The 17,945-nt window shown below is 43.6% G+C and overlaps 1 protein-coding gene across 2 annotated transcripts in view; it reads right to left on the bottom strand.

The window, feature by feature from the left end:
- The window catches only part of MDGA1 (MAM domain containing glycosylphosphatidylinositol anchor 1), a 188,689-nt gene that overhangs the window by 93,410 nt on the left and 77,334 nt on the right, over nt 1-17,945 (bottom strand). For both annotated transcript variants that reach the window (XM_021550432.2, XM_021550430.2), the window contains exons 9-10: nt 4,055-4,324; nt 611-762 (exon numbers count right to left, since the gene is read on the bottom strand). In XM_021550432.2, coding sequence (XP_021406107.1) covers nt 611-762; nt 4,055-4,324 — 422 coding nt within the window. The remainder of the gene's footprint in view (nt 1-610; nt 763-4,054; nt 4,325-17,945) is intronic.

Raw genomic sequence — 17,945 nt, 5'->3', positions numbered from 1 at the left:
TCTTTTCCCTAACCTTCTGCAACCAGTGATGTCTTCAGATTTCACTCAGTTCTCTACCCCCAGCCCCCAGCCCCCAGTATGATTTTTCCTTCAAACTCACAAACCTTGAAACCCACTTCACTTCACCTGCAGAGTTCATACAGTCCAAATAGCTTAGTTAGTGTGATAGGATGAAAGCCCTTCTGCAACACAAACAGACATCGACTTTTTCCTTCAGTTTCTGCCTGGAGAGCTCTTCAGCTTATTCCCTTTTTTCATACGAGTGAGGAGGATGGAATTCCACTCGTTTGAATCTTTGGCCTACAAAATCTACACCACCAACTACTGACTATAAGGCATTGTTCTCACTAAAACCCCATTCCAAACACTGAGCATGAACAGCCCAATGGGGGCTGCAGGGCTTTGAAAGACCTTGACTGTACCCAGCCCCAGAGCCCCAAAGTGAACACTGAGTTGTGCACTTGGCCTGTCTCTTCCATTCAGTGGGGAAAGTGCAAGAGCCTCAGGATCTGCCAATTTCATCACTTGCAGCTCTTAATCAGCAAGGAAACATTGATGTAATTGCCTCTTGAAAGGCCATATGCTGGGGCTCCAGGAGAGCAGACCTTACCTGCCGGACTTCCAGGCGGTACTTAAGGATGGGATCCACAGCATCAGGCTCCTTCTGGGTCCACTGCAAGATGTAAGAGTAATTCTTGGATTGCTTCTGGCTCAAGGTGGGGCTGGGAGTGTCATAGTAAAACTCTGGGCTATAAGCTTTTGCTGGAGGGGAAAAAAAGAAGAAAGAGGGAGGAAAGTAAAAGAATGGGATCAAGTGGAACAAAAATTACAAAGAGACGTGGTGAGAGTAGAAGAGCTCCATTCACCCAGTTTATCGACCTGCCTCTAACAAAATGGACAACTTTACTTTGCACAAATGTGCCACTATTTTCTGTGAATCACTACTGCTTTCACAGCCTAAATTGTTGGGAGGATTAGCAGCCCTGCAACACCAGTGAGACATAACCAGCATCTGAGAAGGTGGGAACAACTTCAGTTCTCAGACTGGAACCAGCTCTAATCTTTTCTCTCTTGCTTTGTAGTTTAGATTGAAGTAACAGCTTTAAACTGGCATTTCTCCTGTTTCATCTGCTGCTTTACAGAGACTCCTGCTAACAAACCATAAGGAAAGATCATTTGGCCAGTAGGTCATAGGAGAAGTGTTATTTATCACACAGAGACCATGGCACTAAAAAGGAGACCTTTCTCCTTCTGCATCTCCCCTGCCTTGGCAACACAGTGCTCCAGCCTCTTTGTAACGCAACAGTCAACTCGGCAGCAAAGAGGACACTGACCTCAGCCCGGGTAAAAGCAGTGGGAGCTTTGGCAGGGGTGGAGATGTCTTTTTCAAACCCACATCTCTCCTTAAAAACAAAGTGCAGCAGGAGAAGGGAAATACAGAAGGGAAAAATGTACTAGAGAAAATGAACAGTTCAGAGAACAAGGGATTAACTTTCATTTCCCCAGCAGTTTCTGTCCTGAATCACGACCAACAGAATTTAAAGGCTCCTGCCATGCAGCCCAGCAGCTGGAGGACTAATGCACAGGGAGCACAGGCAACTCGAGGTCTTACCCACAACTTGTTTTGCTCTATTTGAAATTATGATCATTTCACCCACTGAACTTCAATTTTTGGCAAGTTCTGTCCTAAGCTAGGCAGGAGTTGGACCTGAATGAAAGCTCAAGAGTTCAGGTCCAGTCTGAACCAGCAGATACCAGAAAGATGCCTGGCCAGCAAGGGATGCTGGAGAGCAGGAATAAACACCATCTCCTCAGGATGTCTTCTGCACCTTTCCACTTGAATCACCAGCCCTGCCATTCCGTGTGGTTATAATTAGGCTTGACAGGATTCAATGTTTATTTTTTATGAACTCAAATGTATAATATTGATATTTATTTCCAAGTCCTTTTTCTCTTAATATTTTTATTGACTTAAATTTTAGCATGAGCAAGAAGTTCAGAACCACCTCGAGACTAATTGCTGCTTATTCAACTTGTATTGACTATGGAAGTTAAGCTTTATAATGGATTTCAAAATAAAATCAGAACTCATGATAATCATCATCTTGCATTATATCAATGCATTATTAATTGAGTCCAAGATAGAAGCTAGAAAAAACAAGTGCTTTTTGATAGAAATGCTGCATATCAAAAAACTTTCAGAACTTCCTTCTGGAAGCTTTTACTACTGCTGGAAAGTTCTGTCTTTTGCTTTCAGCTGATGGGAAGAGCTGAAGATTATCCCTGTCTCTCTTTCACCTTATGGCTATTGAGGGTGCAGGTGATGAACAGTATGGGCTGCCCTGATAAATTCCTCAAGAAGAATGGGTTGGATGTTTCACTATCCTTCCAAAACATTTTGGAAAGCTAATCACTCATCCATAGAAGAAAATGATCCAATCCTGGTCAGATACATGTACTGTATTTTCAGTGCACCTGAACAGCCCATAGTCAAAAATTAGTCACTTTCTGTTGTATAAGAAGGTTTATGGTATTTTTTTCCACAGTGAAGAAGCAGAAAAAAAAAAAATTACCATGCCACTTTCTCTGCTCAGATAGGAAGGCTGTGGCTGATGGGAATTAAAACTCCAGCAATCCTGAGTCCAAGTAGAGCAGTCAAGTCACAGGAATATTTTTCAGGTTGCTCTAGAGGCTCAGAAGGTCTAATTAATTTGTAACTGTCCAGGACACAGGCAGAGATGTCTGGAGTTGAACAGCTACAATCAGTGTCTTGGAAAAGGAGAAGGGATGCAGGAAAAATAAAGGCTTGCTGCTTTCCTGATCAGTGCTCTCTAGGCATGAATCCTACTTTCTGCTGAGGGGATCTTATCTCAGGCACAGCATGGCACACCAGGTGCCAATATATATTTGTTGCTGCCACCAGCAAGAAATTCCTGGGAGCATTCCCAGGCTTGACAGGGATGCAGTTTTCTGTGATGGCTCATAGAGGGATATGGTTTGCTATCACTTAATGATGTGAGAGTTACAAGCATATGAAAAGGGTAGAGAGGGTAAAGAGGGCCAAAGCTTTCAAGCAAAATTCACTGCAAGACAGAAGCCAGGAAATCTCAATGGGTGAGACAAGGTCTTGAAAAGGGACCCAAATAGTAGAAGTAGTTTGGGTTCCCCCATTTCTGTAAGCATCCCAGAGTTACAGCATACTTGAGCTTTCCCAAAACCTAGGAAAGGCCTGCTTCAAAATCAGGTCTCTCTGGATGTTACTCATTCTCATTTTTTTAAATCCAGGCTTGAAAACGATTACAAATTAGCCCTGGACTCAAACCTGGACTGAAATTATTGCTTATTAAGGCAACTTCATGGGGAAGCTTTTCTTGAAAATTGTGCCCAAGTCAGTTCTGGGGTCATGGGAAAAGCAGATTTAATGATCAGCTGGAGAAGCGAGGTCAGATGTGCGCTTTTAGATGCAATAAGTCTGCCATTCCTCTGTGCAGTTGCAGGTGCTGCAGAGAAGGCCTGTTACAGTGGATAATGGTTTCAAATAAAACTGTGAGCAGCAAATCGTGTACTAGCAACCATTCCCAGCTCATGTTTTTTCTAGAAAGCGCTGTGAGACAGACAGACAGGAGTCATAGAGGAGGCACAGGAATACATAACACAGTTTTTCTTTCTTTATACATTTGCTTTTAAAGAGGAAATCAGACCTTTTGGATCCTGTTGGAGGGATGTACAGAGCTTTTCACTTCCCCTTGGTCAATACTTATTGATGATACAGGTTGTCCAATCTTGAAAGTTGATTGTGGCCTTGAGTTTAAGTCCTGCAAGTGGTCAAACACTGCTAAAATCTAACAGGGGCTAGCACTTAGCCAGCTCCACCTCCATCTGCCTGAACGATGGAGACAGATCTCCCTGCTGGCTTATGGAAAATTATTCCTCCTGAACATAGTGCTGGGCATAGAAGAAACAATAGAGGCACTGTAGTGGCACCAGTTTATGAGGAGCAAGCTTCCCATGACCCCATCCAACAGCTTGCTCTGATGTGCATTCTGTGACTTACCAGACACCTGGAAGAGGCAGGTGGAGACCCCTACGTCGTTGGAAATGCTGCACTCGTAGCTGCCACTGGTCTCCCGGCTGACGCTGTCCACCTTGAGCTCTGAGTAGTCCTGCTGCTCTGCCAGGGGCTGTGCCAGGAGGCTCCCGTTGAAGCGCCAGATGGAGGTGGCCACCTTCATGGGACTGCCCTTGAGCATGGTGCAGCGCAGGGTGACGCTGTGCCCCGTGCCCTGCCGCACATCCTGGAAGGCTGGCTCCACCACCGGGGGGACTGGAGACCCAACAGAGCAACAGACAGGGATGCCATCAGGGAGCAGCTTCCTCACCCAGCATGGTCACCCCGACCACCTCTGACAAGACAGGTACCTATGATTTCCAAGGGGTTGAAGCCAGGATCCAATCACACCAAAAGCAACAGTTGTCTGACATTTACTTCTGACTGGGCTGGGGCCACATTCTACCTCTCTCCCACTTTTATGAGGTAGGCATAACCTTTAGCGAGCACTCATACCACACTGAGCACTGCTTGGAGGAGCTACCAAGCTCTGCTCTCTCATGTGAGAAGTGCAACACCAGCAGCTGTATCACAGCTTGGATTCAATCCTCAGATCTAATCAGAATGACCGGTCCTATTACATAGCATAAAATCCACTCCCTGAACAGGCAGGTAAGTTCCCAAGTAGTCATTTCTTCTTGTCAATGTTTGACAGGGTTATCAAGAACACCGTGTTTAGATGGAGGGATCTGCACTGGCTCTCCCCACAGACCTGAAAGGGTTTTGGAGGGCCCCTCCCAAATACATCAATACAACACATCACATCACAGAATGACTACAGGGACTCTGGGTCCTATTTTTATCTCTAGCAACAATTCCCTGATGTTGGGAGGTGAGTCACATCTATCCATGTCAGCATCTCTGCCAGTAGTGTGAGAATGGGAATGGTGATGTGTGCTCACCTCCTTAGCAAAGGGAGACTGCTTTTTGCAGTTCTTTAGCACTTGTAAAAATGTATGGGAACCTCATGATTTGGGCATGGTTGAGGCACAGCAAGGAGAAAGTCAGATTGGTACTGTTTGGTACTCCTTATTTAATGCAATGAAAGAGGACTTAAATCCCCACTGTCTCTGATAGACATGTTTCACTTGCAATAAATTCTTAATTAAAACATTACAGCGTGGGGATAAACAGAAGCTTTCCATCTAAAATGAGAAAAGCTTCCTGAACACAAAACAGCAGTTAGCCTGAATGTAAGAGGGAGAACTGATTTATAGCAGTTTCAGCACAATCACAACTGACCTTCTCCAGGTTCAAAGCAAGTGCTCTTCCACAGTTTCCATGCCCTACAGATCAACAGATCATCTGCCTCCTCTGAAGGTCCATAGAGTTGCCAAGCACAACCAGGCCCAAAACCCTGCAGCACCCAGCATCTGCAGTGCCACAGGCACAGGTCTACCAACAACCATGGGTCACTCTGCATCCCTGCTGCCCTGAACAGAGCTATGCTGGGAAGGGCTTCGGCACACCATTCTCCTCCCATAGCCTGACTCCAGCAAGACCAAACAGCTCTGTGACACTAGTGACATCTCTATCTTCACCACAGATGAAGGTGCTGCATGCACTGTCCCATATGTGGGCATGCAGTGTCCCATCTCCAGGAGGCACAAATGAATCTGTGGGTATCCTGTGTAAAATCATCCCAATCATCCACTCCACTTGGCAGCCTTTGTTTGATGTGGCTGATTATTTTCAAGGTACCTTGTTCTCTAAGTCTTTGGGCCCTTTGCTGCACTTAGGTGGAGTGAAAGCAGCCCTTGCCTGAACTGAGGCTGCCGTGCTGAGTGGCATGGTCATTTCATTATGGATGGCTTTCCTGGGGATGTGTCTCTGCGAGTGCTTCAAGTGCTGACTTGCCTTTGGCTCACACGTCTCCCACCTCACAGTGAGAATAATGTGAGAAGTTGTTTGATTAGACCTAGTGCCATGCGTGTACCATCTCCATCCCTAGCTGCTATCACATTTCTTCAGTCACATCTGATCCTTAATTGAAGCCAGTGGGGTCTCACATTATAATCTAGGCCATCTGGTGATATAGGGAAAAGAAAGAGAAAAAGGGGAGAGAAGAAAAACAGAAAGCTCGAAAATATGGCACAGCCACTTCAGATATACTCAGAGCAGTCTGTTTCCTGAGAAGGAGAGAGAGGAGTCTGAAAGCAGCTTCCCTCACTGAATCTAACTGTGCCAGGTATGGGGCTGGGACAGAGGAAAAGGTCTGAAACTGGACCAAGTGCCACCAGCAAGGACATGTGCTGCAAGGAAACTGCTCTCCTGGGCCCCACTGCAGGAGCATCTGGGGCTAGTAAAGGGTCACAGAGGAACAGGGCTAGGATGTTCCAGAGGCTTCCTTAGGTCACTGGAAGAGTAGGGCAGCCAAGGATGCAGAAGGTATTTAATATTCTTCAGCTGAAAAATGTGATTTACTTGATTTGCACTGGAACAGGCTCCAGGGCTATGTTACTATCTTGCAAAGGGAATGTTTAAAAGTGTATATCAATTAAAAATTGATTGTATTTTCTCCTCTTGTCTCTGACACTAGAAAACACCCAATGAGTATTAACTCTGTAGGTAGTCCTGGAGCTCCTGGGTTTTCTGGAGAGAGAAGCATGTTATCCCATCACTAAAAAGGATAGAGAACTGCACCAGGGTCAGTTATTCCCCAAGGTTCCCAATGGATATGAAAACAAAGGAAGGTCAACAGCAATTACAAAGCCAGACATCAGCTCTGGCCTCCAATGCCTACTGGGGAGTTCACACTTGTTCAAGGGATTACACACAAAAGGCAGACTCACCACAAAGGCAGGGATTCAGACCTCACCACTAACAACACAGCTTTTTTGCTTCTGTTCTTTCTCTCTGGCTTAAAGGCAAAAGAAAGCTTGTTGAAATGAGCTGGTGCTGCTGCTTCCCAGAACTAGGAACTGAACAGCTCCAGCACACCTGACATGGGGGCTGTCTTGGAGGAGAGACCTGTGATATAAGCCCTGCACTTAGACCTTTAGGGAGCTGCAAAAAGGATAATGATTTTCATGGTGCTTCTTACACTGACAGGGAAGCACCTTTTCTGCTTGCTATAAGGAAGTTGTGTTTGGCTATTCTGGCTTTCTATGCTGCTACAATGCTCTTTAAGTTTTTAGCCCAGTTCCAAAGGTGAATTTTTAGCACAGTTCCAAAGGCTCCTCAAATGCCTTCCTGTATCTCCCTTGAAATCCAGCACCTGTATCAGAAGTGCTCTTTTAAGCAGCCTCCACATTGCAGGCAGCAAGTTGCTAGGCTTCCAGAAGGTAAAAAAACCTCTGTGCACATAGAGAGCTTCAGGATACGCTGGCAAGAAACACAGCAAACAAATCCAGACAATTACTGTTCTCTCTCAGCACACAGCTTAACTCTAGAAGAGCTTGCTGGCACCAGCAGTGATAGAAGGGCTAAAGAGGCAGTGTTGAAGTGAGGGCCCTCCACCAACCTTGTTAAGATGCCACTGCTTCACAACACAAGGCAGGGCAGTCTGCCTTTGCAGCAGAATTAGCTAGTTAGGAGCAATTCCAATGAGCCAAACACAGGCAACCTACTCCAGTGTGCCAGGCACCCTAAAGAAAAGCTGAGCTGCAGGCAGCTCCTTGCTGTGAGCCAGAGCAGATGCCCTGCACCAAAGGGCTGGTAAGCTACCATTGTTCACAGTGATGAAGGGCAGTGGTAAGGGAAGAACAACAGTGAAATGTCAAGCACCAAGGAGTGTTGCTTTGTGTCCCAATAACCTCTTGTTCTCTTAGTTTTACTGGAAATAACCAGAATGGAGATGCTTATCCTGCTAGGTGAGTGAGAAGAGCCTTCTCACAGTTTAGCATTATGGTCTGCTTGGTTTAAGTCTGTTTCACTTTTAGCCTTGAGAAAGGGTAAAACTAAACGAGAACTTTTCATTACAAGAGCTGAAGACCTCAGTGGAGAGACCACAGTCTCTCTTTCACTGCCATTGTGCTGTCCTGCTTGGGCAGAGCTCAGCAAGTGTTACTTGGCCCTTGCAATGCTGTCAGATTGCTGCAGGTTCCCATCAAATTCAGATGCCTCGAGAAGGCAAAGATGTTTCTTTCACCAGTGATGAAGCCAGGATAGCAGAGATGCACTTTGAAGCTTTTTGTTCATGGGATAAATACAGGAAAAAAACCAATTTCCCTAAATTAGAAACTGGCAATGTTGTCATGAGGCTGCTCAATCCAGTATGGATGAAAGGCAAAGAAAGGATCCTGTTGAAGTGGACTCATGCACAGAAATCAGTGACAAGCTTAAAGACAAGCCAAGATCTGCAAAACAGGGGAACATTGTGTGAACAGACCTCACACAAATTGTTCAGGCAATAATTGAGAATCCTAGACATCACAGAACAGCACTACTATGCAAGACACATGCCCACTGCAATTTGGTAACAGTGAATAGCATAACCTGATAAAATCTCAAATGCTGGCATGTTTTTGAAAGGTTGTCAGAGCTAGGGAGCTCTCTCATAATCTGCTTTCTGACTCACAAGCAGCCTTGTCCTCCATGTAGCCATGTACAGCTGACAACAGCCATCTCTGTGGGTGGTGAGCTGCCAGCATTGTACTGCTAGTGTGTGCAGCTGCCATGGACTGCTACATTCTTATTTTGCTATAAGAATTTACTTCCCACAACACTTCCTCTGCTGCAGAGAGCACCCAGCAAAGCAATGTCATGGAGAAAAGGAGAGACATGAAGAGAAAGAGGCTCTAATCAAGGTCACACACACAGACATCAGACAAAAGCAGTGCAGGAGTCCTTCATCCTCACCTTCACTATATTTTCCATATTGGGACCCATATCCTGGTACTTCCATTCAGCCCGGTCTTCCTTTTCTGTGACAAACACATCTCCTCTATCCTCCAGAACCAGTCTTTAAATTTTTATTTAAATCTACACAGTGCAGTACGTGACACAAGTGATGAAAATAGCAAGCTGTGCTAGATTAGAAAGCTGCTTAATTTCAGCAGCTCTCATCCCACACTACCGACTGACTACCTCAAAGCTTAGCCATGCATCATAGCACCAGTGGGACTCCTGACTTTTGTCTTCACCATATCTCTTGGTGAGACCCAACTGACCAACCATTTGTAGGATTGACATTGCAAACAACACACAGATAATCTGTCATGAAAGACTGCACATAGTGGTTAGTTACAATTCTTAGCTGTGTCTCATTACCTGAAGAAGCTAATGACAACTGGAAGTAATTTCTTTCTCTAGAAAGCAAATCAGCACAGACAGCTATTTGGACCTTATGAGACCTATATGTTTCTATCCAGCACCCACTTAATTTCTTCCAGGTATCCTTTTGCAGACTGCTGTATGCAGTCTTCCCTAATCTTCTCTAGATAACCAAAGTAACCTCAGCAAAGGATGCCTCCCTTTTCCAACCCCCAGCCCCATAACCTGGCACCAAGGTTATGGATATAAAGATATCACAGACAGCAAAGCTACTGCAACCCTTGTCTCACAGCAGGAAGAAAACTCCATGGTTTCAGCTCCAGGAGAGACAGGAACTCTACCTGAACAAGAAGGAAGCTCTTTCATTGTCACAAGGCTGGGAAATCACAGCTGAGCAATTCTGTTCCTTGCAACTGCACCTACACCCCACACACTAGGAGCACACATCAGGCATCAACAGTTTTCCATGTGGAGACAAATATCCAACCCATATTTACAAGCCCAGTCTCATATGCTTGTTTGCTATATAATTGAGTAGTTAGAAGGGAGATCCAGGAAGGCTTGCTGAGCCTGTTTCAGCTAAAAGCCAAATCTCATTCTTTTATCTTATATGACTTTTGCCTTTGCACTTCAGTGTCTCCATGTATGAAGAGATAAAATGTGTGGTTTTTGCACAGTGCTTGAAAGCCAAGTTGCAAATATTGTTATTTCAAAGAAAATAAATGTGTTTTAGTAAATTTTCTACTAGACAAGGGAGTGCAGGGTCTGGAGAGGCAGGGCTCAGAGAATGCTTAGTTCTGTGCTAGTTGACTGCTTTTAAAAGAAGAAGAGCAAATAAAATGTATTCACTACCAGCTTTTCTGCTTTCCTCTTCCCTGAACTTTCCAAGCCAATTAGCTCAAACAGTCTTCACCTGTTAATAAAGAGGGATTTACTAAAGGATTTCCTCTTCTGCATGATGAACTGTGTTGATTAATGCATGAGACCCCTTGCTTGCTTTACAGAGTGCTTTGGAGAAAGTCCATACTGGATGGGAATTTCCAGACCTCACAGATATGCCTCTTCAAAAAAAGATCTGTCCCAGGCATGCTGGAATTCCACTCAGACTCACTGCCCAATTAATTCACACTAACAAGACACTACAAAGACAAGTATTCTTCTGCAGTGTAAAGCTACCTCATTCCCATGCCTCACTTACCTTCTAGCATCTCATTTTAAAACGGTTCACTCCCCTAACTGAAAAAGACAAGTAGAAAAAGGTGCTGCATGTACAGAAAGCACATACACATTTATATGTGAAATGCATTCTGCTAAGCCTTCCCCCACCCATACACCACACAATCAGCCAAGTTATTCATTGGGGAAATATAGAGGATGAGAGTAGACATTTCAAAACCTTCAAGTACTGCCAGACCAACAGCATAACCCCAAACTCAGATGATTTTTTTTCCACAGAGTAATATGAAAATATTTTCTCTAGCTCACAACCAAGTTTGCTAATTATAACATGGTGAAGCAGCATGACAGCCAGGGAGGATCTGCACAGCCTTCATTCTCATGCCCACACACATAACCACAAGAGGGGACCCCTCCCATGTGTAGCAGTGTCAGACCACCAACGCTTCACTCAGGTTCTGCCTGTCTTCTACAAGACAACAAGGTGTCACCTCAAACCCATGCATCTGTTATTACATGCCTCTGTGTAACAAATGGGTCTGGCAGTGACACGCCACTCCTAACAGCATATAAATAGTTTAGATGAAAACATTCACTAACAGTCAATCAATGATATTCTTTCCCCAAAAGCATCCTATATGCATTAACCTTTGGCAGAGAAACAGTTATCTTACTATTCAATAATTCATAGGTGAGCTACTCAGCTGGGCAGTTCTGGGAATAAAGCAGCTCATTGCCAGTGCAAACTAAGGAAAAGAAAAAACCCCAAAATCAACCCCACAAGAAAGAATAAATGAAGTTTTTCCAAAGCAAAGGATCCACATATTTCCTGTTACTTCAGAGTTTATCAGTAATTTTTCTTACCATCTAGCATCATTCCCTTGCTTGCAGTTTAAGCCTACTGCAAGTCCTCCCCATAGGTGTTTTCATGTCCTAGTAGTCAACTCTGTACTATCCCCAGGGTGTAAAGAAGGTAAAATAGAGGGAAAACAACTAATCTATGAAGTTCATCATCCTAGAGTAGGCCCTCCACATTCCTGAGAAAGATTTGGAGCAACTGGGAAAGGACTGATAACCTCCCCTCCCCAAGTTTGACAGCAAACCTGGTGCTAGCTGAAGCAGGACTTTAAAGCCCAAATTTATCATGTTTCTTTATTGAAACACTCATTTTAGGAATGCCACCTCCCTCCAAAGCTATTAAATGAGAGGGACATCTCCAGAGGATGATTCAGATGGCAGGAATTCCTAGCTGGCATATGAGCATCTTTCCTTTACCTGCACAGGGAGTTTAAGCAGCCCTCCCACCTCTGCTAGGTGGGATGCATGCAGAGTAGAGCAAATACACTGAAGTGGCCAGTGCCCCCCTTCCCTATGAACCTCTCAAGAACTCCCAGTGTGCCTTGTTTGATGAGCTGATCAATAAGCTGAGTCTAACACACACCTGAAACCTGGGCAGTGTATCCTGCTCTTGGACAGGAGACACTGCCTGTGCTCCAACTGCTGCGTGCCACAACAGAACTCACCTGGGCAGGAAAATAGGCACCAGCCTGCAAATCCCCCATAGCAAACACACTGAGAAATCTTTCGACTCCAGGAAACATCCAATTAGTGCCACCACCAGGGCTCACACCCAGAGAATGCTGCTGCCTCCTACAAGGAATTGTCTGTATTTCCTCTTGTCTCCTGGAGGTGAGAGCAGCCCCAGCCAGAGAAGCAACTGGGCAGAAGTGACTGATTCCAAGCATCAATCCAATAGGTCCTGTTCCATTGCCAGCTGCCATAACAATTCAATTACTTCCATATATTTACACCCCTTTAATAAAAGAACAGAAATATAAAAGCAGGCAGACTGCAGGAGAAAAGCACCTCTGAGGACTGCAATCCTGTCAAAATAGAGAAGAGCCCCTCCTTTAGAAATGCAGTTATTGTCAGGGCTGCGGGGGATCAGAGGCTTCTGCTCACAGCTGGACCACAGCATTACCTCACCTTCTGTTTTCAGTTTGAAAACTAAATCAGGACCACAAGACAATCCCTCCACAGCTGCTTTCCAAACAGGCAGGCAAAGTGAGATGCAGCACAGCCAGAATCAGAAATATTGATTAAAAAATCAGACCTGCTGTAATGTTGGTGAGGTGGAAAGGGGAGAGATCCAAGTCAGAAAGAGCCCAGTGGGGGAAGGAAGGCCATCCAAAGCAATTAATATAATCAAACACTAACCAGTACTTCTTAATACATTCACTTTGAAATCTTTGTTCACAGTAATAAACTAAAGGGGTGCTTGGGGCAAAACTGAACCAGGAAGAGTTAATACAGTGGTTCACCATTCATCTACAGAGTGGAAAGAGGACAAGCTTCCCCACACAAAACAGGCTGTTTCTCAGCTTCTCCTTCAGACCTAGCTGGGAATTTGGACCTAGGATGAAGAATTCTGCTTGGAGCAATGCTCAGTTCTCCATCACTTCTCTATCTGCTACCTCAGAGTTCTGCTGCCAGTTGTTTAATATCCTGCTCTAACTGCCATCATTACCCCATTTTTTCATCCTTCACCCTTGATTGGTCTTGATTCATCTGAGGAAGTTGACGACAATGAAAACGTAACTGTTCAGAAAGAGGCTGAAAGGATGCTCAAACTAAAAGATTTATGGCAAATACTTAGGCTCATAGATGAAACAGCTGAGGTCAACAGATATCAAAGCAATTTTTCCCATAAGAATTAATGTAACAAGGGGGGCAGTGCATACAGGAACTCAAGAAATGCATACAATTTAAAAACACAGGATCAGTATAGCATAGAGAAAGGAGAGGCAAGAACATTTTTTACTGTAAGGATTTTTACTATAATTCTCTGAATGGTTACCGCTTCATCATTGTCATCATTTTCAGATGAATCAAGGTAGATCAAATCAATCACAGACAAAGGATGGAAAGCTGAGGATGGATTCAGGAGGTATTCAGATGAAATGGCTGAGGTCTTTCAGAACAGTGACTAGCTTCAAAAAACCAGCTGCCAAATAGCCACAATCTCTGCCATCTGTACATCCTGTTTTTCCCCTCCATCCTTCCACACCATTGCCTGAACTCATTTAAAATATGTGACATCCATAAGGACCATTGCCCAACTCTTCCTCTATTAATTAATTACTAAAAAAATACTTTATCTGTCCTATTAGTACTGTCATAGCTTTTCATGAATGTACCTACAACAGATTGCTGGTTACAGAGAATCATCTCCACTTTATTCCGAAAGATGTTGCCTGCCTTTGGAGACAGAAGAGGATCTGGCAGTCCCATTTCTTCAGTAATGGGTGATATCATCCACCTCAGGGAATGATATGGACTCAAGCTACAGAGGACTTACTCCTGTACTGGAAACTCCTTATCTTCTCTTGATGCTGGCTCCATGTTTCCCAAGGCACACCAGCCTTGCTGCTGAAGCAGGTGCAGGCCTGTAGCCCCCATCTTTCCCTGCATGAGGGAGACCACTTTCACTTCGGACACTCACAGGTACTGTGGGCTCCCAGAAATCACTTTTCAGGGCTCGGGGTCTCTTCTGCAGCAGAAGGCACAGAATGAAGGCCAGTGAGAGAACTGGCAACCATTCAAGGATAACAGCCTGCTCGTCATCCTCCCCATCTGGCTATCAGCTCTGTCTCATCTCCTCTGCATTTAGATCATGAGAGGGAAGTTTATTAACAGTCTCATTCACAGGATAAGTCTGATCTGACATTCGATTTTCCACGACTGACCTCAAACTGGGCCAGTACAGCAGGAACTCTTTGAATGAGCAGAATTCCTGCAATGTGGCCACTTGCCTGTCTCCTACAGACACTTCTTTCCATTGGCCGAGGAGAGCATAAGCTGCAGTCAAGGTGATATGCAGGACAAGTGGGAAAGACACAGTATTCCTTCTTCCAATTCTTGGATTTTGGTCCAACATGTAAACATCTGAAGTTGGTTCCATAAGTTTTCATTATTCTCATTCTCAGCTCTCCTGGGACACAAAAGTTAAGGCTGTTACCTTCTCCTTCTGACCTACTGCATCAAGATCAGAAAGTGGATCCTGCAATTATCATTCTGAGGGGTTGGACCAGCACACACTGCAACACAGCATCCTTCTCCTTTTGCTTTCTCTGTAATAAATAATAATGCCTCCCAGAATCAGCTATCCCAGGTAAAAAGGACATTTTAAACCAGTTTCAGCAACATTTGCTGAGACATCCCACTGTAGTGGGCAGGAAGTAAATATAATTCTGCATACAGTTTTGGAAAGAAATTGTGCAGCCTTAAATCTGAAAATATTTGTGGCTAAATCTGTGATACAAACCAGAGAAGTAGGAAGGACAGCCTAACTCTGTGTGTAAGACTCTAGCTAGGACAATGTACCATAATCTGAATTCAGCAGTGCAATAATGGCAGACTAACAATGGATCATAAAAATCTTAAAAATTACACAGAAAGTAGTAAAATATCTACTTTTTGTAGAAAAGGGATCTTTTCTGTAGAAAAGGGAAAGCTTTGTCCAGCCGGGCCTTTGAGGGGAAATTTGTGATCATACCTCTTGAACACCAGAGGAGATAAAATTATTCTGTACCCTCCATGCAAGCTCTGCCTATGGAGGTACAAACCAAATCATTGGGTCAACCTAAGCAGATGAAACCTCAGAACAAACAACAATAAAGCTTTTTTTCCTCACTGATTCCATAAAAAAACCTCACAGAAGATGAATGTGGGATGCAACATTCCAAGTTAAAAATTAATGATGATGAATATAGTTTTATGGGTCCTTGGCAGACAAACCGGGTAGTGTTTGAGAAAGCAACAAGAAAAGTAACTATATTGTCATAACATCCTCAGGCTTTGGAAAGAACCTGGCTTGCTTCCACACGACAGACTAATTGAAGATGTAATACTACTCAAATGAAGCCCACATTAAGCAGATTAAAAACACATTAACTGAAAGAGTTCAAAAAGAAATTTTAAATGGCTGCACGTACCATTGAGACCTCTCTAGTGAGAAGGAATGCCTATTCTAGGAAAACATCTCTAGAAAGAACCTTCATCAACCTCTTAAACTGATGCTATTTCACATCTCCATCAAGGTCAGAGATCCAGAGAATATCTTGGCAAAGCTAAAGTATATAAATTATAAAGCAGCCTGTTCAGGCTGTGTAGCCAACATCACACATAACCACCTTTAGTATCTGAATGACCTTACATCTGTGTGCAGCTGGGTGCACACTTTGGCACAGCTGTGGCATGTGGCTTGGGCTGTGCTTCCTTCCCACCCACACAAAGGCAGTGATAACTGACAATCACCATCCCTAAGCGCCTGTGCCAATATAAGAAACAACATTTCTAGAAGATACAAAAGACGTAGCAGTAAATTACATACTAAAGAAGTACCTCTTACAGGACCATTCAGCTTGCCTGATGGAAGAGTCTTTTGGGAACTGAATTCATTTTGTCCTAGATATTCACAGAACCATAGAAAATTTGGGGTGGTAAGGACCTTTAAAAGTGATAATGTAAAGGTTTTTGAGAGAAAACTGTTGAGGAAAGAATGTGTCACTCTTGCAAGGAAAGGGACAATGACTCCAAGAGTAGCCCAAGTTAATGTAACTGATTAACATCAGCTTTCAGCTTAATTCTGTAGTCCAAAGATGTCCAAATGCTTGGATGATTAAGCCAAAGCTTACTAAACATACTGTGAGATGGGCATCACATCTGCGCTGATGAGATCATTTTTAAAAGCCTGTTTAATACATGTAGCCATGCTGACAGAATGATGTTGAGAAAAAATGAGAAGAGGGCTATAAAAATAAATATAGGGCTGCAAAACATGCCTTGAGGTGAATGGCTAAAGAGACCCTTTCTGGATTGCATACTGAAAAGGCTAAGAGATTTCTTGTTCTGGTGTCTGAGACTGCATGAGGAAGAGACTGCTGGTAACAAATAGCTCATTATGTGAGAAAACAAAGGCATAAGAAAAGCTTGTAGCTGGAAACTGAAATGAGACAGACTTAGAACCATGAGACAACAGAACCATGAGAGTAAAAAAAACACTGGAACAACTTACTGAGCAACACACTGAATTCTCTGTCACTTCAGAGTGTGAGGAGATACTGCACTGAAAATGTACAAATATCCAAGTTTAGATGTACAAAGGTAAACTCTCCTTGTTCCTCAGCTCCATCAGTGATAGGGACTATCCTTGGCGTATAAATAAGACAAACAGCATAAAATGGTTAGAAAGAGATTTAAAGAGCTCTTGTTTTCTCATAGTGATTTGGAAGCTGGAATCACAGCATTTTGGAAAGCAGATTGGAGCACATAAGCTTCTCTAAAGGGTTAAAAAAAAAAAAAAAACCAAAAACCAAAACCAAAACCAAACAAACCAAAAATCCTAACACAAAACCCAACTTTTTCCTCTTTTCTTTAAAATAATTTCATTTGCATTTTTTCATTTATATGTGTAAGTTGGTTCCTAGAAAGTGAATCAATATGAAAACTTATTCACTTCCTTGCATAAGTTTGGACTTTGGCAGAGCCTCATTACAAGCAGCTAAAAGGGAAAAGAAAGATTTCCAAATTGCAAAACTCTATTTTGAGTTGCTCTGTTTTCCTCTGATTGAGCCAACTGCTGCCACTTTTTTATCCCTTTTGATCTACTGTAGTCTCTCCAGAAACCCATCTTAGCTGGAGGGCTGTTCGCTTTCCCTCCAGCCCCATTTCTCCGTTTTACAGCATACCAGAATATTGGCTGTATTATGCATAAACAATGAACTGCTCAGAAAATCCCAGTAGACTTAGCACTATTAAGCTCATCTATATTGCATTCAGTTATTAGATACTGTATTCTAGCTTGTGATTAGGACAGTGGAGTATCTCCTTGCAATCAGCACTTTGTAAGGAAAATCCCTGTTCAGTGCAAATGTTACTGTCATTCATTGTTCTCTTGACCTCAATCACAGCCACTGCTGGGAGCCTCTGTTAGTTTTGGCATTCCCAACAATTCCTCCTGTGAAATGCTTGGCCGAATTTACCCCAGAGTTGTAGCATATTTGCATGAGATTTGCAGCACTGGTTTCGTCATCTGTGAGAGCAGGTCACAACAGATCAAAAATCTTATTTTTCCTTCCACCTCTTTCCAATCTGGGCTACCTGTAGAACTTGAGATCTCAGTCTCAATCCCAAATTGCCATTTTGGTCTAGCAGTAGGTTTAGGGTTCAGAGAACCGTGAAGGCTACAGCTGCAGGGATACTAGGACTGGAAAAGGCTTGCCAAGTAGAGCACAACACTGCACCAACATTGATCTCTCTACACCTTTCTTAATCTGTGCTACCCATGGTACTGGGGATCTCAGCCTCTGTCCAAAGCTGCAATTAGTGGTAGAGTTCAGAGAAAAAAATTGCCTACAGGTCCAGGGATACTGGGGCTGGAAAGCCT

Source organism: Lonchura striata, chromosome 3 (genome assembly GCF_046129695.1).
Source record: "Lonchura striata isolate bLonStr1 chromosome 3, bLonStr1.mat, whole genome shotgun sequence".
NCBI classification, from domain to species: Eukaryota; Metazoa; Chordata; class Aves; order Passeriformes; family Estrildidae; genus Lonchura; species Lonchura striata.
The sequence above is the reverse complement of the archived record's forward strand: the minus strand, read 5'-3'. Positions and strand labels throughout refer to the sequence as shown.